Source organism: Heterodontus francisci, chromosome 9 (genome assembly GCF_036365525.1).
Source record: "Heterodontus francisci isolate sHetFra1 chromosome 9, sHetFra1.hap1, whole genome shotgun sequence".
Classification (NCBI taxonomy): Eukaryota; Metazoa; Chordata; class Chondrichthyes; order Heterodontiformes; family Heterodontidae; genus Heterodontus; species Heterodontus francisci.
The window spans coordinates 71,743,381-71,768,422 of record NC_090379.1 but is presented as its reverse complement, the minus strand read 5'-3'; the positions used below and the strand labels follow the sequence as shown (position 1 = coordinate 71,768,422).

General features: G+C 41.4%; 1 protein-coding gene across 12 annotated transcripts in view; it reads right to left on the bottom strand.

Annotated features, from left to right (window-relative positions):
* Window positions 1-478: 478 nt before the first annotated feature.
* mipol1 (mirror-image polydactyly 1) overlaps window positions 479-25,042 on the bottom strand; it is a 383,877-nt gene continuing 359,313 nt past the window's right edge. For all 12 annotated transcript variants that reach the window (XM_068038331.1, XM_068038333.1, XM_068038330.1 and 9 more), the window contains one exon: window positions 479-1,721. In XM_068038331.1, coding sequence (XP_067894432.1) covers window positions 1,655-1,721 — 67 coding nt within the window. In that variant the 3' untranslated portion in view covers window positions 479-1,654. The remainder of the gene's footprint in view (window positions 1,722-25,042) is intronic.

Below are 25,042 nucleotides of genomic sequence, written 5' to 3'. Positions count from 1 at the left end.
ATTCATATACTGACTCAATACTTTTTATAAACATACGTTGATGCTGAATCATTTATTCGACAGCGTATCTGACTTTTTTGCGAGTGGAACTATTTAAGCAAAATAATTCTCTCTAATTCTCTTAATTATGTTTGCATCTACTGGAACATAACTAATGCACTTGAAAACCAAAAAGCAAAGTTAAAATCTTTCAGATAACAAAATTACCTCGTGATAATAACCAAACCCATGGAAACGTGAATGTTAATTAAGTCCCGTTCCCATCTCCAGCTGAGTCAGTAAATCTCCACATACAGGATCATTCCATATTTTTGCCGAAACCCTGCCCTTTTCAATTAGAATCGTCGCAACGAACTTGTATTAAATTCATATTAAAGACAACGGCATCTCTGCACTTTCTAACATTTCACATTTGATATTTCTCTCTTTTGCTTTTTTGGTAATCTTTTATTAGCATTATAATTTGAGGTGCTGACAATTTAAAAAGTTCGTGTCTTCACATAATTAGAATACATAGAGTGCAACCCAATTCATAGATGGTAAAAATACAAATTTGAATATACCGCATTGATCTGAATGTGCTAGCACACGTTCATTATACTTCGATTTTAGCCGTTGAAATAGCAACGTTTTTATTACATTTTGTAAGCATTAAAACGGTCACATTTTAAGAATAGGAGATTTTTACATGTACATGTTAATCGGCTGTTTGGCACCAAATTGAACATTAACAGATTTCGATATTGCTACAATACCACCAATTGCCAACGCCAGCTTCGTATCTGAACTGATATCAGTCGCTCCTATTCTCTGGTGTGTCTTTTTGGGAAGTTTTAAAGTCACTTCCAAATACATTCACTATTTCACAACTGAATGTATTCCTTGATGCCAGTTAAATGAGAGATTATTTAAAATACAGACAGAAGACTGAACTCATGGTGAAAAGCTCACAATTCAATGCCAATCCCCAAAAATGTCAAAATGTACTCAACAATAGCAAATTTACACAGCTCTTTATTTCACTACTACAATGGTTTAGATATAAATTCTGAACAAATTCAAAATGTGAAAGCTAGCACAAAGAACTAGCATTGTAGTTCTGAATAATGTTACTGGTACACTGTACTAAATTAGCAAAAAGATAAATATTAGAAAAAAGAAGCCACAAATACTGATGCGTATCATGCTAAAACAATGCCAAGCATCGAGGAGCTACCAATGTCCACTCAATCTGTAATGCCCATTTTTAGGTTGAAAAGTGTAAAAATATAATTTGGTTAATGTCCTATAGAAGAGACATTTTCTAGTGAACAATGTTATGAATTTTTATTGGATTTAAGTTGGCAATAATTCTAAATTATCTTAATGAAATAAGCATGAAAAGTATGAAACTATTTATGGACAGGCATCTTACAAATTCCTGGTAAAAATCGATGCATTTGGAAGTGTCTTGTGCATGTCTACAAGTTTTGTCAACACAGAATACATCCAAGTTTCCAGACTTTAAAAAAATAGATTAGGATATTTTAGGAATGTTATTTCACTGTGCTGGTTACAACACTTGTTTGCTAAGACCAGGCTTTTTATTTGTATAATGATGAATAGAATAGCCTGGTAACCAGATGTGACTACATCTCCAGACACTGCTACTCAATCAGGTCACCGTCCTGATGTTCCCTGTTCCAATCTTCTTCCTCAGGACATCCACCAGCCGTTCCAACCTGCAGGAAGAAAAGAGGAACTAGTATTAGGAATTCATAGACTGAAAGAGGCAGTGTTTGAACTGTAGAAAGGCTTGCATGGTGGTCATTAGAAAACAAAGATGTACTGTGCAACACAGACACTGGTACAGGATGCTGACTCATCTCCAGATTTTATTTTCATGATTTTTATCATTCTCTGAACAGGAGATGAACTAGTAAGTTCCATTGTTTTCAGAATGCACATGGCACATTTTCTGTAGTATGATTTTCTTTTTTACATGATGCAAGAAGATCTTTTAGAAGCTTACCAATCCTTAAAATCATATACGTAAATAAAACTGTTGGCAAACTGAGCAAAATTTTAGGTTTCAATATTCAGCTGCTAGATCCTCAATTATTTCTTTTGAAATAAATTCATATTTGTTACAAAGCATGACAATGTTTTAGGCAACAGGTACTGCAAGACAGACTGATTTGACTGTGCTTAGTTAAATTCTATTTGGAATATCTTTGGAAATTTGGATTTGCAAATCCAGATTTTGGAACATTTCTAATACTGAACATGTGTACAGTTAAACATATTTGTTCACATCACACACCATGTGCCAGTACTTAATTCTACTGCCAAACTGCGGCAGATATTGCAATGCTAGCTGCATGCCTAAAGCTATCACAGTCTACGCTCTACAGCATCTTATAGAGACACTATGACCTGTGTGTTCATTCACAGTTTACCTCAAACTTTTAGATGGAAGTTTGTACATTAATATACACCTATATTGATTTATCAATAACACTTGTGCATACAGGCTGCAAAAGAGCCATCTCTAGTACCAGTAACATAACATCTTGTTGTTGAATACTTTCAACAAGTCACAAAGCTGACCAATACAAGATTAATGATGTAATATAACTGCTCCATGAATAGGAAAGGCTAATATTTAATGAAATATGTAACATGAAAAAAAACAAGGCACCTAATTTTCTAGGATTTTCACAACATAAAATTGAAGCTACTGTTTGCAAACAATTTGTACATTATTTCAGGTCAACAAACAAGGGAAAGTATTACTTCTTTTCAAATTGAACTCCCACCCCCCAAATAAATTACAATTCCCCTAGATTCAGCTTTTGGGGAGACCAGCTGTAGCTTTAAAGTTCACATTAACAATCATGAAAAGAGCTCTGTTCTCATTGCCTAGTTTGTCTCTTCCAGCAATTTTACATTCTCTTCAGCTTCCATCAATGAAGCAACTTTCTGCACCAATGTGTTAAATTCCCTGCTCCTCATGGTTTCTTTTACCAACTACATCACATATGGAATACTTGGTTCCAGCCAAATTTTTCTCACAGCTGTGTTAGAAAGAGTGTCAGAACCTCCTCTAACAACCCACATAATCTCTCATGGATTTCCAAGGCTGAGGGGTCAGTTCACATTGAGGTGTAATTATTTCATATTCATTCGTATTCTCATGCTGCATTGCTTAGCCTCATTGTGCTGGATTCGGCCTGCCTGTAGTTACTAATGAGTGTTTACATCCTTCACAAGGAATACATACCAAGTATTCTAGTATCATGAAAGAATATGAAACTAGTGAAGAAAATAAAGTTGAAATAACAAAACAGGTTTCAAGTTAATTACTAGTTCCTATTTTGTTAAAAGATATCTAAAGAAAACTATGGTGAAAGAATGGACTTCTGAAATAAATTACTTAGATTTCTTTTTTGGCATTTTCATTTTAAACAAACTTCAAAAATCTTACTTGAAAGAATTATAACACCTATACATAGTCTTGTACTCATATTTCAGATTTTAGTGTGAAATAACTTTTTCTGTTTAAATAGTGAATATTTCTACATGGCAATGGCAAAATTAATACTTGCCATTCTTTTTCATGAGAGTTTTTGAAATAACTGTTGGGGGCGGCATAGTGGCACCACAGCCTCACAGCTCCAGCGACCCGGGTTCAATTCTGGGTACTGCCTGTGTGGAGTTTGCAAGTTCTCCCTGTGTCTGCGTGGGTTTCCTCCGGGTGCTCCGGTTTCCTCCCACATGCCAAAGACTTGCAGGTTGATAGGTTAATTGGCCATTATAAATTGCCCCTAGTATAGGTAGGTGGTAGGGAAATACATAGGGACAGGTGGGGATGTGGTAGGAATATGGGATTAGTGTAGGATTAGTATAAATGGGTGGTTGATGGTCGGCACAGACTTGGTGGGCCGAAGGGCCTGTTTCAGTGCTGTATCTCTAAAACTAAAAAACTAAAAACAAACACCATTGGATATGTAATAGGATATGTTGTTTTAATTATACATTTGTACGTATGTAAGTGTTATACTACCTATCTGAATCAGAAGGGCTGTGGGTTCAAATCCCACTCAAGGAATAAATCTTCTAACCTGACCTGACACTCCAGTGCAGTTTGAGGGATGCTGCCCTTCAGATGAGATGTTAAACTGACGTCACATCTGCTTGTTCAGGTGGATGTTAAAGATACTGTAACACTTACTGCTGTAACACTTACTGAGAAGAGCAGAGAGTTCTCATATACTTAACAGCATTCTTTTTTTAATGAACATCATCAAAAAAAAACACAAACAGAAAATGCTGGAAATACTCAGCAGTACAGGCAGCATCTGTGGGGAGAGAAACAGAGTTAACGTTTCAGATCGTGACTTTTCATCAGAACTGAGAAGAGACAAACGGAAATCCCATTGGACAGAAGAGCAGAACCTCTTCAAGGTGGGCATTCCTGGAAGAGAAGTGGCAGTGAATTAAACACAAATACAAAAGCAAAATACTGCAGATGCTGGAAATCTGAAACAAAACCAGAAAATACTGGAACTACTCTGTGGAGAAAGAAACAGAGTGAATATTTCAGGTCGTGACCTTTCATCAGAACTCCACCAAAAAAAATCAGATTAACTGGCCATTCCTTTCATTGCTATTTGTGGAATGTTCATTGGCTGATAAAGCAACAATTGCTGGACTTCAAAAAGTAATTTGTATGAATTGGTTTAACACATTTGTCAGAGAGATGAAGTATTATTTTTCTACGGGTGGAGGTTATTTTATACAACTAGATACCCTTTATGCAAAAGTGTGTCTTACACTAAGAATTCATTAACCTCAAACACAATGGTTGAATTTTAGCAGCCAAAAAAAGGTGTGTTGTGATTGGGACAGATGTTATAATTCTAAAATTTACCTGATCCCAACCCACCTACTGCCGAGTTTAACGGAGGCAGGCTGACCGTATAAATATTTTAATGAGTCTTACAGCCTCTAATTTAACTAGCTTTGCAGGTTTTACAGTAGCCAGCTGGATTTCCAGATTTTGGGAAACCCGGGAGCAGAATGGAAGCGAGGACAGCTAGGAGAGAAGCTAAGTGCATTTACAGCATTGCTTGTGGGCTGGAATACTCCCCTCCATCAGACCCCAATTTCACTCAAAAACCCTTCGGATCGACCCCCACCACTCCAACAATGGTGTCAGCGAACACACATACCCGCTCCTGCAGCCTGTGCCAGAGTCCTCCCCACCTGACTGCAAGCCAAGCCTGACATTCAGGCTGACTACTGGGCAGGGAACCCGTCAATGACAAAAAACGCACACTGTGACACTGATACTCAGACTTCCATCGAAATTCTGCCACTCTGTAAAACCTGCTAATATCCAGGCAAATGACTTTTACCCGTTACCTAGATCTTTTACTGTTGCACTGCATTGAAATTTTAAGGCAACACTATATTCTAGTACAGTCCTTCTGCTACTGTGCTATTTGTCTTTGTGTCAGAATTCTTAGTCTTCTACAAAATGGAGATTTTGTGGTGGTATAGCACTGTGCCAACATGGGCAGTTTGCTATGGACTTGACTTTATGGGGTAGTACTATATCAGTCAATATTTGAGTACTAGTACTAGGGCAAAAATGTATAACATCCCATTTTAAATAAAGACAATTTGATTTTGCTGGTTCCAGGAGAGCAGCATCCAGATGGACACCTGTGACCACTGAGTGTCACTCTCCACTTTTTAATGCCAACAAATGGAGGGCCAATAGAAAGAGATGTTCATTTTCCATGCCTTTGACCTCTGCTGTTGAGACCCATTAAAAGTTGGGCCCCAGGTGACATCAGTCGTCTGGATTTTGTTATGAAAGTGCTTCCATTTAAAATAATTTTTTTTGAGGACTTGTGTTAAAACTGAAAAGATTCCATGGATGTGTTTTTTTTTTACCACGTTTACCAAAAGGACACTTGAGATGTTGTTTGAAAAATCACCTGTGCTGGAAGTCATGTGCTTTGGGCTCAGTAAACAACAGAACCCTTGGTGATCCGGGGAAAAATGGTTACAGAGAAGCCACATGTCAAGGTTTATGGCAGTCAGGGGGTCGACTTTCTGTTTGGGGTTTGGAATTGTTTTCAGTTTAGGTGGATGTGAACGGTTTGAAGATAGTTGGTGTTTTTTCCTGTCAAGGAAAAAGAAATCACCCAGCTCACCTCTTTCTCTACCTCTTTGAAGAAATTCTGCAAAGATCCAGTGTGGGAGAGCTAAAATCCCTGGTGCTACATAGCTCCTGAGAAGCTGGGAAAAACTCCTCCTATTCAAGTGTGTGCTGGCGGAAAACCCTGATGCCACATTTCTCCTAGAAAGTCTAGTAGAATAATTCTCGACATTTCCAGCACAGACTGCTTCTGAAATGACCCCAGTGACCTGTCTCCGTATACCCAGACGCCAGACCAAAAAAGGGACAATGGACATCCTTCCATATCTTCTCTTTTTTTCATCAAGAATTAGCAAGTTGAGAAGTGTATAAGGGAATGGCAAGGGTAGGAGGCAATGAAGGACCTGGTGCAAACAACAGCAGAACCAAGAAAGCTATTGATCAAGTCAACAGAGGCAGGTGGAAGTTGGTGGGAGTGAAGTTTTCTCCAGGGACAGATGGTGAGGATAGTGGGATTGGTGGTGTGCAGGAGGAATGTGGATGGTGAGGGCGAAGAGGAAGTGATTAGAGATGGCATTGTTAGTGATCAAAGTGGAAAAATGAAATTAAATATAAATTTTTACACACACACACACACACACACACACACACACACACACACACACACACACACACACACACACACACACACACAAGTTGTCCTTTGCTCTGGCCATGGTTGCCAGGATACTTACCACCACAACTGAAGTCAATCCTCTGCAGCAAAATTGAACAATTTTGTAAAGTCTTTGAGCACAATACTATTGCTTTATCTAAAAGCCGTAGAAACCTCTCTGTCTTTCAAGAACCCATGCCTGTCCAACCCACCTACTAATTTAACCAGCAAACAGATCAAGCAGCTGAGTTTGTAGAAAGTCTGTTTACTCTGTACTAAGAACCCTTATGTGACCCTTTACAGATTCAACTAGCATTGCTGGGAGAATTTCAGAGGGTATGCTTAAAAACAACACTGCAGAAATGCTGCAAATTCTAAGCTTATTTTATTGTAGCTTATTCTCTCATCGTTGATAGACTTCAAATATACACAGACATATGTGTACATATATATACATAAAGAATAAAGAAATAAATAGGTATGACATTGAAGCAAAGGCACACTATTGCTGTAAAACTCCCTAGATACCCCTGAAAGATTACAGCTCTGGTCTTTGGCGCTCTAAGCTGCAGACGTGATTATGAATAGGAATTTTCAGACATCATGCCACTTATGCCTAAAGCACTCGTATATCATCTAATGGACTGCGGCTAATCAATACTGAAGACTAATAGCAAACTCTTTTGTCAGTTCCCTGATTCACTGTAAATACCTGTTACACATTCCATTTATTGTTTTCCAGAGCAGACTGTTGAACTACAGCAAACAGTGGAATAATTTAACAGAAAACAAAGTGTCAACTTTCACAAATTTTCACAATTTAGAAAGCTGAACATTTCCCTAATATACTACAAACTTTGACAAGTATTATTTGTAGTACTTAGTGAATGAATAAATAGGTTACTTTAGCACCAATCAGTGCTTAATTTATTATTTTCTTGCTGAACAGATCAAAGTATACTAACTTTACTGAGATTGGTATTTAATCACAAAACTTATGCAGACTATCAGAACAATTTATTGTTCGACAATAAAATGTTGTGTTGGAAATTATTCAAGGGACATTACTTAAAAATGTTACTTGTCAAATAACCTTGTGCAGCTTTTATATTACACCTTGGGGTTGGTGTTATGTTAATAGTTAAAGCATGCTGGTGCCAAAACAGCAGAAGAAAATTGCCAGCATAGGCTGGTAATGGCACAAAATTGCTACAAAACATATCTTTTCATCTTGTGCTGATAGCAGTTACATTACTGCTGTTGTCAAGATTCTAACCCTTAAAACAACAGTACAATTGGCAAACTTACCATGAGCATAAGCAAACTACTTTGACCTTAAGAGGAAGTCAGAATTCTAACAAAATAAAAGTGTCAGTGAAGTTAAACGAGGTAAAATGCTTGAAACATGAAAAGAATATTTCCCAGGATTTTTGCTAGAGGGGATAATACTAATTTGCTGTTCAATTTTTATAGTGCAAACAACATATCACAGGATTTTGAAGTCATAGCAAGGGTACTTATAAATTAAAGGAACATGGAATTAACAAATCTCATAGGACAGGCAGGATGAATTGGAATTTCCACTAATTCTGGTCTCTTGATGATCCCTGATTTTAATTGCTCCACCATTGATGTCTGTGCGTTCAGCTACTTAGGCCCTAATGCTATGGAATTCCACCCCTAAACCTCTCAAACTCTCTACCTTTTTTTCTTTCTTTAAGATGCTCCTTAAAACCTACCTCTTTGATCAAACATTTGGCTATCCGCCCTAATATCACCTTATGTGGCATGCTGTTATATTTTGCTTTATAACGCACTTGTGAAGCACATTGGAGAGAATCTAACCATCTCCCCTTGACATTCAATGGAATTGCCATCATTGAATCTCCCACTATTAACATCCTGGGGGTTACCATTGACCAGAAACTGAACTGCACCTGGTTGACATCCTTCCATCTACGAAAGATGATGGACACACAGCAAACAATCCATTGAAGTGGGATGTCTTCTCTTGGTGTTGTTACGACCAAGGCAGGAGTAATGCATTGTTAATTCAGTCCCACTACTCCACAGGTCATAGAATATTAGTAAAGTTTCCCACCTGCTTGAAAGTAGACAAATTAAACACTCTATTTGTCCCCAGAATAAAGCACACCAAAGTAGGTTTCTTTAAGCAACAACAAAATTAACTATTTATTAATAAAGTCTTAAATAATAATGAGATAAATCTATATATGAAATGATTTTATAACTCCTTATTCTTCCTAACCCTCATGCACACACACACATTCATTCAAAAACCAGTTAACCAGGAAATAAGCAGTTTACAGCTGCTTCTTAGGAATAATAAAATAATTGGGTTGTCACGGTCTGGTAGGATATTTCCATGTCGGTGAGGTGTCCCAGAGTCGAATAGGCAGATGCCACTTAAAGTCTCTCCAGGCAAGGTTGATGAACAGTTTGTGATGGGTAGACGTTTTCGGCAACTCACCTGCAGCAGGCATCACAAAGATCTTTCAACAAAGGGTGTAGTAACAGGTCTACTTGGGTTTTGAAGTAGCAGTCTAGCAATAGAAGCTTTCTTGAGCTTTTGGGAACTCCCAAAACACAAGAGGCAACATGAATCACTCTTGGGGCAGGGATTTTTCAGAGACTGGAGGCAATAGGAATCTGCTACCTTTCAAATGCAGGGCTTCCTCACTGCAAAGCAGTTTTCATCCACAGAGAGCAGCAACTCCTCTCTTCCAGGGTCTTTTCTCTCTCCAGGGGTCTTTTCCACTCTCCAGGCAGACCATTGCTACACCTCAAATGTAGGATTTCTTTTTCCAAGAGATGCAAGTCTTCTTTCACAGAGAATAGGTCTTTTTTCTGGTCTGCAAAACAGGTCCCAGCCAGTTCTCACTGCATGCTGCTGGTCCAGCCCACACTTCTTTCACAATGACAAGTGAAACTAAAACCCATAATCAAGTCTTGTGACAATCATAAATCTTCCTGTCATTTCCCTGTTGAGCTGCTTGGAAACAGATGCCTTGCAGTCTGTGCACACTTCACTCAGTTGACAATTCAAATATCAGCTCTTAAAGCACTTTTTGCAAAGAAAAATAGAAACACTCACAAAACAGTATACCTTTGTTGATGGCTGTGAAGGCCAATCCTTGAGAGGCAGGTACTGCCACAAGTGCTGCATGCAAAGCTGCCAAGTGATGCTGTGAGTTGTTGTTTTGACGTTGGTGCCTGTTGACGAGCTGCTGTAGCCACTGGTCATCACGGTAGTGCACATCAGTCCACAGGATGTGTCACCAGTTCCCTCTTTCGCCAGCTAGTGTCTCCCAGGTGCAATCGTCGACATTTAGGACCTTCATGTCACGCTTGCAAGCATCCTTGAAACAGAGCTGTGGGCGCCCCACTGGTCATCTGGCCCCGGCTACCTCACCGTACAGAAGGTCCTTGGGTATGCGACCACCTTCCATCCTGCGGACATGTCCTATCCACCGAAGCCGTCTCTGTTTGATTAGTGCCAATGCCCTTAGGAGCTCTGCCTTTGAGAGGACTGCCACATCTGTGATTTTGTCCTGCCAGGATATACTTCACAACATTTAAGAAGTATTTAGATGAGCACTTGAAATGCCATAGTATACAATGCTATGGTCCAAGTGCTGGAAAATGGGATTAAAATAGATAGGTGCTTGATGGCTGGCATGGACATGATGGGCCAAAGGGCCAGTTTCTGTGCTGTATAACTCTATGACTCTACCCACAATGTGCCGCAGACAGCAAAGATGGAAATTATTGAGCTTCTTTTCCTGGTAGCTGTAAGTCACCCATGCTTCACAGCCATACAGCAAGGTGCTGAGAACACAGGCCTTATAAACTATCAGCTTGGACCCAAGCGTCAGCTTTGTGTTATCCGATGTGTGTTTCGCAAATCAGCCAAAGGTGGTAGCTGTTTTCCCTATGTGTGTAATGAGTTCTGCATCAAGGGACAGACTGCCACCGTGGACTCAAGTTGGCAGAATTGGCTAACCACTTCCAGTGAGGCGTTATTTAGTGTGTTCAGGGACGGAGATGCAACCCTTGTCCCAGGACTACGTCTTCTTGGCACTTATAGTCAAGGAGAACAAGTTACAAGCACTGAATCTTCGTAGCTGAGTTTCCGTGTGAGCAACTAGCGCAGCGTGATCAGTGTAGAGGAATTCTCTGATCAGTACATGATGTGTTTTTGTCTTTGCTTTTAGCCTTGATAGTTTGTAGAGCTTGCCACGACCTAGTGTGCAAATAGACTTCTTCCCTATCTGCAGGGAAGGCAAATGTCAGGAGCATGGAGAAGAGGATGCCAAACAGAGTGGGGGCTAGGACACAATCCTGTTTCACTCCATTCTTCACTCAGAAACTGTTGGAAGTGGAACCATCAAACTGTGCAGTGTAGTGCATGTTGTCATGGAAGGATCGGATGTGACTGAGGAGCTGCGGTGGACAGCCAATGTTTTCAAAACCTTGTAGAGCTCTGCTCTGCTATGAGAAAGTAAGGTAAAGGGGTATACTCTGTTCCCTACACTTCCATTGTAGCTGACGTATGGAGAAGATCATATCCACAGTAGATCTGCTGGCACAGAAACCACACTGTGCTTCCGGCTACACTCGGTCTGCAAGTAAATGGAGTCTTTTAAGTATGACCCTAGCAAAGGCCTTCCCCGTAACGCTAAGGAGTGAGATGCCCCTGTCGTTATTGAAATCTCCTCTGTCCCCTTTGTTTTTGTATAGTGTGATGATTTTAGCATCACACATCTCCTGTGGAACAGAGCCTGCTCTCTAGCAGAGAAGAAGATCATAAAGGTGTGGCAATATATAGGACTTTTTCCGTGCTTGAGCAGTGCAGCTGGGATTCCATCCTTGCCCGGTGCCCTTCTAGCCATATAAATACTGTGGCTACAAAAGAAGGTCAGAGGCTGGGAATTCTGCAGAAAGTAAATCACCTCCTGACTCCCCAAAGCCTGTCCACATCTATAAGGCACAAGTCAGAAGTGTGGTGGAATACTCTCCAGTTGCCTGGATAAGTGTGTGGGGGACACGGCCTGATCCGGAAGTACGGCCTAAATATGTGCCGCCAATGTTTTAGACAATACGCCAAAGACATCGGCTTCGTCAAGTTGGACTAAATTACAAAAGGAGCAGGAGTGCAATCTAATGCAGTGAAATGGAAGTACTCAACTGTTGATCAACTTTCTGCTGTCTTCACCTGGGAGAAGCAAACTTATGTGATGCTCCATTTTTGTAAATAAAATGAACTTGCCAATAAAAAAAAAAACACTCAAGTAGTTCAACACCTTCCAGAACACAGCAGCCTGCTTGTTCGGCACCCCACCTACCACTTTAAACATTCATTTCCTCCACCACTGGCGCACAGTAGCAGCAGTGTGTACCATCTACAAGATGCACCGCAGCAACTCGCCGAGCCTCAAACAAAGAACAAAGAAAATTACAGCACAGGAACAGGCCCTTCGGCCCTCCAAGCCTACGCCGCTCCAAATCCTCCCTCTAAACCTGTCGCCTATTTTCTAAGGGTCTGTATCTCTTTACTTCCTGCCCATTCATGTATCTGTCTAGATACATCTTAAAAGACGCTATCGTGCCCGCGTCTACCACCTCCGCTGGCAATGCGCTCCATGCACCCACCACCCTCTGCGTAAAGAACATTCCACGCATATCCCCCCTAAACTTTTCCCCTTTCACTTTGAACTCGTGTCCCCTTGTAATTGAATCCCCCACTCTGGGAAAAAGCTTCTTGCTATCCACCCTGTCTATACCTCTCATGATTTTGTACACCTCAATCAGGTCCCCCCTCAACCTCCGTCTTTCTAATGAAAATAATCCTAATCTACTCAACCTCTCTTCATAGCTAGCGCCCTCCATACCAGGCAACATCCTGGTGAACCTCCTCTGCACCTCTCCAAAGCATCCACATCCTTTTGGTAATGTGGCGACCAGAACTGCACGCAGTATTCCAAATGTGGCCGAACCAAAGTCCTATACAACTGTAACATGACCTGCCAACTCTTGTACTCAATACCCCGTCCGATGAAGGAAAGCATGCCGTATGCCTTCTTTACCGCTCTATTGACCTGCGTTGCCACCTTCAGGGAACAATGGACCTGAACACCCAAATCTCTCTGTACATCAATTTTCCCCAGGACTTTTCCATTTACTGTATAGTTCACTCTTGAATTGGATCTTCCAAAATGCATCACCTCGCATTTGCCCTGATTGAACTCCATCTGCCATTTCTCTGCCCAACTCTCCAGTCTATCTATATTCTGCTGTATTCTCTGACAGTCCCCTTCACTATCTGCTACTCCACCAATCTTAGTGTCGTCTGCAAACTTGCTAATCAGACCACCTATACTTTCCTCCAAATCATTTATGTATATCACAAACAACAGTGGTCCCAGCACGGATCCCTGTGGAACACCACTGGTCACACGTCTCCATTTTGAGAAACTCCCTTCCACTGCTACTCTCTGTCTCCTGTTGCCCAGCCAGTTCTTTATCCATCTAGCTAGTACACCTTGGACCCCATGAGCCTTCACTTTCTCCATCAGCCTACCATGGGGAACCTTATCAAACGCCTTACTGAAGTCCATGTATACAACATCGACAGCCTCCTTCGACAGCACCTTCCAAACCGCGACCTCTACTATCTAGAAGGACAAGGGCAGCAGACGCATGGGTACACCACTATCTGCAAGTTCCCCTCCAAGTCACATCATTTTGACTTGGAACTATATCGCCATTCCTTTACTGTCGCTGGGTAAAAAACCTGGAACTCGCTTTCTAACAGCACTGTGGGTGCACCAACACCAGATGGTCTGCAGCGGTTCAAGAAGGCAGCTCACCACCATCTTCTCAGGGGCAATTAGGGATGGGCAACAAATGCTGGCCTTGCCAGCAATGCTCACATCCCATGAAAGAATATAAAAAAATGAGAATGTTGTGGGTTCAGGCCCTATTCTAGGACTTGAGGATATAATTTAAACTAACAATTTAGTATAGTATTAAAGCAGTACAGCATTAATAGAAATACTATATTTCAGATGAGATGTTTAAACCAAGGCATCGTCTGCCTGCTTAAAAAGCAGAGATATTATCACAGCTCCTAGCTAACATTTATCTTTCAACCAGCACCAATGAAATAGATAAACTGGTCATTTACCTCATGGATAATTGCATGACCTTGTTATATACAATTGGCTGTTGTCCTTGCCTATTCTTTAAAAATAGCTCAGTGTTTATAAAGTGCTTTGGGATATCCTGAGGAAGTGAGAGGCATTAGATAAATGTAAGGTGGTTCCGACAACTGCTGAGGAACAGAACAGTACATCACTTCTCATTAGGCATACTGACGTCCGAAGAGGTCTACCTTCTGCGAGATGGAGTTCTCAGGGATTCTCAGTATAGGAAGTCACTCTTCTGACCCCAGTCCCTCCACACCACTGGTCTTGAAGGTATGAGTGGTGTCTCTGCATCGCACATCTGAGCTCTCAAATCTGCCTTGCAAGACCTGTTCACTGGCCCTTTTGTCCTTCTGGAGTTATGACATGAGTAGTCTGGAATGTCTAAATAATTTTGGTCCCCATATTTACAGCAATTGCAAGCTTTTCTACTCACTTTGAAATGCCACAGCAACAAACACACTTCTGCACTTACCCTCAACATAAACTTGATCCTTGAAATATGGACAGTCAATTCTTATGTGGCCAAAGCTATCACAAAGACGTTGAATAACTTTATACTCACGAAGGCTTCACACTGAGGAAAGTCAGCATCATGTATCATTCAAATCCTTTGAAAATATATTGAATCAAACATTTATAACTCAATTTCTCTCAACTATATTACTGAGATTAAGTTACCAATCACATAGAATGTTTGAACTGCATAGAATGGCTTGATTCATTGATCAATGATAAATACTTTGAATGAGTGAGACTGGTTCCAATCCAAGGACTTCCAGAACTATGCGTATTTCTTGTGCTCTGAGACCTGAAAATTAGCCACAGTCAGGTATTCCATACAACTTGCAAAAACAACTAGCAGTAACTGATCTGAATCTTGTGTGTGCTGTGACCAGTACGGAAAAAAAATCAGATAAATAACATAGACAAACATGTTTTATTTTGTTACATGATTCCTCTGATTTTTGAAAAGGTCTCTCACATGCAACTACAAGCTGAACACAGCACTCCTCAGTGTGATAAGGCAAATAACAAAACTTATGTATACTTGTTGGATAGACATTCCTTTTTCTTTCACTTGGGTGTTAAATATCGTCTGGTTCGAGTGCAGAGAGAAAAACTGGGCAAAGAGGATCACATGCCTGTAATACAGCTTGTCCAATTTTCCTCTATATACTCCAACTATTCTTTGGCTTCCTTGCCTCGAGAGACAATGGGTAAGTGCCTAGAGGTGGTCAGTGGTTTGTGGAGCAGCGCCTGGAGTGGCTATAAAGGCCAATTCTAGAGTGACAGACTCTTCCACAGGTGCTGCAGATAAAATTGGTTGTCGGGGCTGTTACACAGTTGGCTCTCTCCATACACTTCTGTCTCTTTTCCTGCCAACTGTTAAGTCTCTTCGACTTGCCTCTCTTTAGCCCCGTCTTTATAGCTGTCCGCCACCTTTGGCGATCACTGGCAACTGACTCCCACGACTTGTGGTCAATGTCGCAGGACGTCATGTCGCGTTTGCAGACGTCTTTAAAGCGGAGACATGGACGGCCGGGGGTCTGATACCAGTGATGAGCTCGCTGTACAATGCGTCCTTGGGGATCCTGCCATCTTCCATGTGCCAAGCCATCTCAAGCGCCGCTGGCTCAGTAGGGTGTATATGCTGGGGATGTTGGCCGCCTTGTTGGAGATACGGTCCTGCCACCTAATGCCAAGGATTCTCCAGAGACAGCGAAGATGGAATGCGTTGAGATGTCGCTCTTGGCTGACATACGTTGTCCAGGCCTCGCTGCTGTAGAGCAAGATACTAAGGACACTGGCTTGAATACTCCATCTAGGCAATTATTTAACACCTAAGTACAAAAGGAAAAAATCTACCTGCATTCTGCTATATAATATTCTATTAGAATTCAATCAAACTATTGCTTATGTTGAAGAGCACATATCATGCAAGGTTATGCTGAACTGCATAGTTAAACCACTGCAAAACTAAAATTACAATCCTCAGTTAGAATGTTATAACCTAAACTACTGCCAATTAACATAAACTGTTTGCTCAATGAGGAATCTATTCGAAACACAAATAGGCAGCGGTATGGATATGTAACACTTACACACATTGTATTTAGCTTCTTACAAAGCAAAACACACTTGCAGACCCAGATTTCCGGCCTAGGGTATTTTATCACCAGGACATCAACTGCATGCTGCCAGTTAGCTGCCCGTCATAAATCGATGGAAACTGCCAGCCAGTAGCAAGGGAAGGCTCGCTGGCAAGTAGCTAAGTCACAGGGAAAGAGATTCCAGATGCTTCAGTTGTACAGAGCCTTGATCAGACCTCATTTGGAGTACTGTGCTCAGTTTTGAGCACCACACCTTAGGAAAGATATATTGGCCTTGGAGGGCACATAGTGCAGATTCATCACAATATCACCAGGGCTTAAAGTGTTATATTATTAGAACAGGTTGCATAAATTTGGATGATATTCCCTTGAGTTTAGATGATTGAGGTGTGATGTAAATGAGGTGATAAAGATGTTAAAGGTATTTGATAAATTATTTGCTTTTGTAGGGGAATCCAGATAAAAGGAGTACAATCTTAAAATTACAGTGAGACCATTTAGGAGTGAAATCAGGAAGTACTTTTTCATACAAAGGGTAGTGGAAAGCAGGACCTCATCTGCCAAAATACTGGGTCAACCGAAATGTCAGACGGAGATCAATAATTTTGGTTAAGTAAAGATACCAAGCAATTTCCCCACTAAGCTGTGTGGGTGTGCAGCCGTGCAGCAGCCTGAAAGGTACAGAGTAGGCCTTGTTCTGTTACAAAAAATGTGTTACGCAGTAACAGAAAAAGATTTAAAGAGACTACACACTGAAAAAAACAGGCCATGCACCATAACTAAATTTTAAAAGGAACATTGGCACCAAGAGATTATGGATCAAAGGTGGGTAAGTATAGTTGAGGTGCAGATCAACCATGATCTGACGGGATGTTGGAACAGGCTGCAGTGGCTGAATGTTTCTATGTTAGAAAGCATTACAAAATATTTACAGTACAGAAATAGGCCATTCAGCCCAACAGGTTCATGCTGGTGTTTATGCTCCATACAAGCCTCCTCCCACTCCTTTTCATCTAACCCCATCAACAAATTCTTCTATTCCTTTCCCCCTCATGTGCATATCTAGCTTCTCTTTGAATGCATTATGCTATTTGCCTTAACTACTCCCCATAGTCTTGAGTTCCACATTCTAACTACTCTCTTGGTAAAGAATGTTCTCTTGAATTTCTTATTGGATTTATTAGTGGTTATCTTATATTTATGTCCCCTAGCTCTGGTCACACCCACAAGTGGAAACATCTTCTCTATGTCTACCCTATCAAATCCTTTCATAATCTTAAAGATCTCTGTCAAGGTCACCCCTCGATGTTCTCGAGAAAAGAGCCTTGCCCGTTCAATCTTTCCTGATAGGTATAACCTCTCAGTTCCGTTATCATGCTATAGTGCTCCAATATCTTTATTAAACACTGGTTTGGCCATAGCTGGAGTATTGTGTTTAATTCTGGGCACCACACTTTAAGAAGAATGCAAACGCTTTAGAGAGGGTGCAGAAAAGGCTTACTAGAACGGTTCCAGAGATGAGACACTTTAGTTACATGGATCGATTGAAGAAGCTGGGGTTGTTCTCCTTAGATAAGAGAAGGTTGAGAGGACAGTTGATAGAAGTGCTCAAAATCATGAGGGGTCCAGACAGAACAGATAGGGAAAAACTGTTCCAATTGGTGGGAGGGCCAAGAACCAGAGGACAACGATTTAAGGTGAATGGCAAAGGAAGCAACTTCAACACGAGGAAGAACTTTTTTTACGCAGTGAGCAGTTAGGATCTGGAATGCACTGCCTGAAAGTATAGTGGAGGCAGTTTCAATCTTGGCTTTCAAAAGGGAATTGGATAAGCACCTGAAGAGAAAAATAATTACTGGGCTGCAAGGAACAGGCAGGGGAATGGAACTAGTAGAGTTGCTCTTGCAGAGATCTGGCTGAATGGCCTTCTTCTCTGCTGTAACCATTCTATGATTCTATAAGAAGAGGGAGGCTGCTGTTTTCCAGAACCAGCTGAAGGAGCGGTTTTACTAGCTCACATATGCTCACAGGCTAGTTGGATTCCAGACAGCTTGCTTGCCCTTGAGGAGGTACAAAGGTAGTTCCTTTTGGCTCCTCACTTAAGGACTCTTAACTCAACTCACAGAAGCTCAAGACAACAAATAAATAAAGAGTTTCCTTCAGAATCAACAAAACGGTTGCATCATTTCTGAGATGAATTGGGGTGTTTGACTTGTCACTCATTCTCGTGTAATTAATTATAAGAACATAAAAACTAGGAGCAGGAATAGGCAATTCAGCCCCTCGAGACTGCTCCACCATTCAATATGATCATGGCTGATCTCATCTCAGCCTCAACTCCACTTTTCTGCCCGTTCTCCATAACCCTTCAACCCATTACTAATTAAAAATCTGTCTATCTCCTCCTTAAATTTACCCAATAATCTCCTCCTTAAATTTACCCAATGTCCCGGCATCCACCACACTCTGGGGTAGTGAATTCCACAGACTCACGACCCTTTGAGAGAAGTAATTTCTCCTCATCTCTGTTTTAAATCTGCTACCCCTTATCCTAAAACCATAACCTCTCGTTCTAGATTGCCCCACAAGAGGAAACATCCTCTCTACATTTACTTTGTCAATCCCCTTAATCATCTTATATCTCAATTAGATCTCCTCTCATTCTTCTAAACTTTAGAGTAAAGGCCTAAGCTACTCAATCTCTTCATAAGACAAACCCCTCGTCTCTGGAATCAATCTGGTGAACCTCCTCTGAACTGCCTCGAATGCAACTACATCCCTCCCCAAGTAAAGGGACCAAAACTGTACACAATACTCCAGGTGCGGTCTCACTAATGCTTTGTACAGTTGCAGCAACACTTCCCTACTTTTATACTCTATTCCTTTAACAATAAATGCCAAAATTCCATTTGCCTTCCTTATTACCTGCTGTACCTGCATACTAGTTTCCTGCGATTCATGCACGAGGACACTCAGATCCCTCTGCACCAAAGCACTCTGAAGTTTCTCTCCATTTAGATAATAATTTGCCTTTCTATTCTTTCGACCAAAATGGATAACCTCACACTTATCCATGTTAAACTCCATCTGCCAAATTTTGGTCCATTCACCTAACCTATCCATATCCATTTGTAAATTTCTTATTTCTTTATTGCAACTTACTATCCCACCTATTTTAGTGTCATCTGCAAATTTGGCTATAGTACCTTCTATCCCTGCATCCAAGTCATTAATATAGATTGTAAATAGTTGGGGCCCGAGGACTGAACCCTGTGGCAGCCCACTAGTTACATCTTGACAATCAGAAAAGGACCCATTTATCCCGACTCTGTTTTCTGTTGGTTAGCCAATCCTCTATCCAAGCTAATAAATTGCCCCTAACCCCATGTGATCTTACCTTGTGTACTAACTTTTTGTGCAGCACCTTATCAAATGCTTTCTGGAAGTCCAGATATACTACATCTACAGAATCCCCATTATCCACTTTGCTTGTTACATCTTCAAAGAACTCTAGCAAATTAGTCAAACATGATTTACTCTTCATAAAACCATGCTGACTCTGATGGATTGCATTTTGACTTTCTAAATGTCCTGTTATTACTTCCATAATAATGGATTCTAACAACTTCCCAATGACAGGTGTTAAACTAACTGGTCTATAGTTTCCTACTTTCTGCCACCCCCCCACTTTTGAATAAGGGCGTTATATTAGTTTTTTTCCAATCCACTGGAACCTTTCCCGCATCCAGGGAATTTTGGAATATTATAACCAATGGATCAGTATTTTGGAAGAATGGGCAGGAAGGAAAAGGAGGTGGTGTAGCTTTGTTAGTAAAGGAAGAGATCAGTGCTGTAGTGAGAAACGATATAGGCACTGGAGATCAAGACGTAGAATCAGTCTGGGTAGAAATAAGAAATAGCAAGGGAAAGAAGTCCCTGGTGGGAGTAATCTATAGGTCCCCAAACAGCAGTTACGCTGCCACTTCCTTTAAGACCCTAGGATGTAGGCCATCAAGCCCTGGGGACTTGTCTGCATTCAATCTCAATAGTTTCTCCATACCTGTTCCTAGTGATGATAATTGTTCTAAGTTCCTCCCTTTCTATAACCTCTGCATTACCTGTTACTATTGGAATGGTACTAGTGTCCTCCAACGTGAAAACTGAGGCAAAATACTGATTTAGTGTCTCCGCCATTTCTGTGTTCCCTTCTATTAACTCCCCAGTCTCATCCTCCAAGGGACCAACATTCACTTTAGCTACTCTCTTCCCTTTTATATACTTATAGAAGCTTTTGCTATCTGTTTTTATATTTTGCGCTAGTTTTCTTTCATAATTTACCTTCGCTCTTTTTATTACTTTTGTAGTAACCCTTTGTTGATCCTCAAAAGTTTCCCAATCTTCCAGCCTGCCACTGGCCTTTGCAATATGGTATGCCTTAGTTTTTGTCTTTATGTTATCCTTAACTTCCTTGCTTAGCCATGGATGTTTCTCCCCCTCTTAAATCCTTTCTTCCTCTCTGGAATATATTTTAGTTGGGAGGAATTGAATATCGCCTTAAACATCTGCCACTGCTCATCAACTGTCCTACCTTTTAGTCTTCCTGCCCAGTCCAATAGGGCCAAATCTGTCCTCATGCCTATGTAATTACCTTTGTTTAACTCTAGAACGCTAGTGTGGCACTCCAGCTTCTCGCCCTCAAACTGAATTTGAAATTCTAGCATGCTATGATCACTCTTCTCTACAGGATCCTTAACTATGAGGTCATTAATTAATCCCACCTCATTACACAATACCAAATCTAGAATAGCCTGCTCCCTGGTTGGTTGCCCAACACATTGCCTCAAAAAACAATCTCTAATACATTCAATGAACTCTCCCTCAAGGCTACCTTTGCCAGTTTGATTAATCCAGACTATATGCATATTAAAATCACCCATGATTATTGCCGTACCTTTCTTACAAGCCCCCAGTATTTCCTGATTTATACAGTGCCCCACTGCGGAACTACTGTTTGGGGATCTATAGATTACACCCACCAGGGACTTCTTTCCCTTGCTATTTCTTATTTCTACCCAGACTGATTCTATGTCTTGATCTCCAGTGCCTATATCGTTTCTCACTACAGCACTGATCTCTTCCTTTACTAACAAAGCTACACCACCTCCTTTTCCTTCCTGCCTGTCCTTCTGAAATACTGAGTACCCTCGGATATTTAATTCCCAAACCTGGTTTCCCTGCAACCACGTCTCAGTAATCGCCACTAGATCATACCCATTCATCTCTATTTGCACTGTTAACTCATTTACTTTATTCCGAATGCTTCGTGCATTCAGATACAAAGCCTTTAAGTTTGTTCTGTTATCCAATTTTCCTACTCTTGCATGATTCCTTGGTGCAATATGATGTTCACACGTTCTGTCCCTTCCTTTTATTTTCTGGTAACAATCAGCCTCATCACTAACCTGCACTCCTACCTTCTCCTTTAACTTTGACTTCCTAATTTTCCATGCAACTAAACCCTCCCCCCACCCCCCCTCACTATTTAGTTTAAAGCCCTATCTACAGCCCTAGTTATGCGACTTGCCAGGACTTGGGTCCCAGCATGATTCAAGTGGAGCCTGTCCCATCGGAACAGCTCCCTCCTTCCCCAGTACTGGTGCCAATGTCCCATGAATTCAAACCCATTTCTCCCACACCAATCTTTGAGTCACGCATTTACCTCTTTAATCTTACTAACCCTGTGCCAATTAGCTCATGGTTCAGGTAGTAATCCGGAGATTATTACCTTTTTGGTTCTGCTTTTTAATTTAGCCTCTAGCTGCTCATATTCCCTCAGCAGAACCTCTATCCTCATTCTACCTATATCGCTGGTACCTATGTGGACCACGACAACTGGATCTTTCCCCTCCCACTCCAAGTTCCTCTGCAGCCCAGATGAGATATCCTGAACCCTGGCACCAGTAGGCAACACAGCCTTTGGGACTCTCGATCCTGGCCACAGAGAACAGTGTCTATGCTCCTACATATACTATCCCTGATTACGACTACATTTCTCTTTTCTCCCCCCACTTAAATGGCTCCCTGTACCATGGTGCTATGGTCAGTCTGCTCATCCTCCCTACAGTTCCTGCTCTCGTCCACACAGGGAGCAAGAATCTCGAACCTGCTGGACAAGGACATGGGCTGAGGCTCCTGCAACACTACCTCCTGGATCCCTCTACCTGTCTCATTCATAGTCACACCCTCCTGTCCCTTACCACTGACTGAATTCAAGGTAGTTAATCTAAGGGGTGTGACTGTCTCCTGAAACACAACGTCCAGGTAACTCTCCCCCTCCTTGATGTGTTGCACTGTCCGAAGCTCAGACTCCAGCTCATCAACACTGAGCCAGAATTCCTCAAGCAACCAACACTTGCTACAATTATGAATTAAATAAGCTTTGTTGTTAGATCATGCAGAATCGAGGATTGCTTCTATGGTCATTCACAATAACCTATCTAGTTTTCCTCTGTGGATCTGAAGGAAAGGGGATCAGGCTGCACTGATTGCAAAAGTGACCCTGGTGGAATTGCTTCAGAATCCTTTCAAACTAGCAGAATGTTTAGATCTGATGGCTTCCTCATTGAATTCTTAAAATATTGGCTTCTGTGTTTAAAGTTATTGCACCATATTTCTAACTTTGGCTCAATTCCTGGCACTTTTCAGGATATATGCTTGGTCTTTTTTTTTTAATGTCCCGATGGTATCACCCTGCTAAATTGAAGGAATGGCTTTAACGGTATTCTGTATGCAAGCAATTCATATTAAGGATATGGAAACACATATTTGTAAGTTACAGAGATAGTGAGCACTTAGCCACAGTGCAGTTTAAAGGGTAATCTGTGCACTTTCTAATTTGAGAAATTGCAGAGGAAGTTAGCGCCCAGAGTACCCAAGCATAAATGGGAGACTTGCCAGTGTGTGTTCGCTTGCCCACCCGCATCAGGTCATTGAATTTTTTTCCGACAATTGTCTGCAATTCTGGGGGCAAAAGAGGAGGCACTCAGTGCCAGAACCACCTCCTCCACATGGTCACATGAGGCACTTTTATGAGATTTCCTCTTTATCACTTAGGCAGCACCCATTGTATTAGCTTTCAAAAGCTAGAGGCTGGCATGCAGGCTGATTTCTCTCAGGGCTTTCAGTTCTGATATCATGCTATTGTGCTCCAACACCTTTATAAAACACTGGTTTTGCCTCAACTAGAGTATTGTGTCCAGTTCTGAGTACTCCACTTTAGGAAGGATGTGAACGCTTTAGAGGGAGTGCACAAAAGGCTTACGCTGATAGCTGCCAATAGACCAGCCAGCCTTCAGGCAAGGCCCAGTTCAATGGCAAAGGCTGGAGTGGCCCTGTATATGGCTGCTGTTTCTTAGTGCATGGCAGGCTTCTGGTTTTCCCTCTCAGCAGATCACAGAAGTGACATGTAGGAGATGTCACCAGGCTGTCCAGGCACAGTGGTGCAGTGGTTAGCACCGCAGCCTCACAGCTCCAGCGACCCGGGTTCAATTCTGGGTACTGCCTGTGTGGAGTTTGCAAGTTCTCCCTGTGTCTGCGTGGGTTTCCTCCGGGTGCTCCGGTTTCCTCCCACATGCCAAAGACTTGCAGGTTGATAGGTAAATTGGCCATTATAAATTGCCCCTAGTATAGGTAGGTGGTAGGGAAATATAGGGACAGGTGGGGATGTGGTAGGAATATGGGATTAGTGTAGGATTAGTATAAATGGGTGGTTGATGGACGGCACAGACTCGGTGGGCCGAAGGGCCTGTTTCAGTGCTGTATCTCTAAAACTAAAACTAAAAACATACGCTTCAGAGATGCAACCTGCTGTGGCTTCCTCCCAAGACCAAGCTAGAATAAGAAGAGAGTCACTTCAGTCCATGAACGTTTTATACATCGTCATCAGCCAAACACTTCTTGTGATACTGACCCTCAGGTTGCACCTAAGAGAAGCACTAGGGAAAGGACAGTGTGATGAAAGAGTTAAAATGGCTCATGTTTACTTTTGAGTTCACTGTAATAAAGAAGATTGTGCATTTAACTTGTGCTCAGTTACTTCTAGAGATTATAGGCATAGAAAAAGAGTGCACATGTCATGTTCAGTTACACATTCGTATTAATTAGACTTGCATGATCATGCAAGGCCAAAGATGTAACGAGAAGTTCTAGGGTGGGTTATCAGTTTGAAGAATCTGTCATTTATTTGAAACTGGGGAACAAGGAGCATTGGTGTTATTGAAAGACTGATAAATACAAGAACACTTTGCTGATAAGTTGAGTTCTGATGTCCTTGCAGCCTGTCACTGACAGTTCCTTTGAGGGATGGCCCACCTGCTGCTTCTTTCTATGTTATTCTGCTTCAAAAGCTGCACAGGCCACCTCCCCAGGAATCTCCATGTCCCAACCTTTTTGGATGTCGAAGTTGCGCAGGGCACAGCAAGATACAACTATGTGGGACAAATGATCTGGAGCATATGCAGAGTCCCTCTTGATCTAACAAGGCAACAGAAATGCTTTAGCACCCTATGAATCTCTCTACGACAACCCTGGTAGATGCATGTGCCTTGCTGTAACATTCCTCAGCGATTGTTAATACAACTCTTCAAGGGGTCATGGCAGCAAAGGTAAGCATCGTCAACACAAGACATTTATTTTTACTTCTGTCTTGATTATCTTCCTTGCAGAGCTCAGGGTAACCTGGATGTATAGAAAATGGTACACCTTTCCATTAAGGAAGATGACAGGGTCAAATGTAGGAGCATGAAATGCCACGTGCATGCCATATAGTGCACGCTGCACTTGGGAAAGTTGGCCCTATCATGCCAAACCAGTTGAATGTTCTAGCTTCTAAAGATTG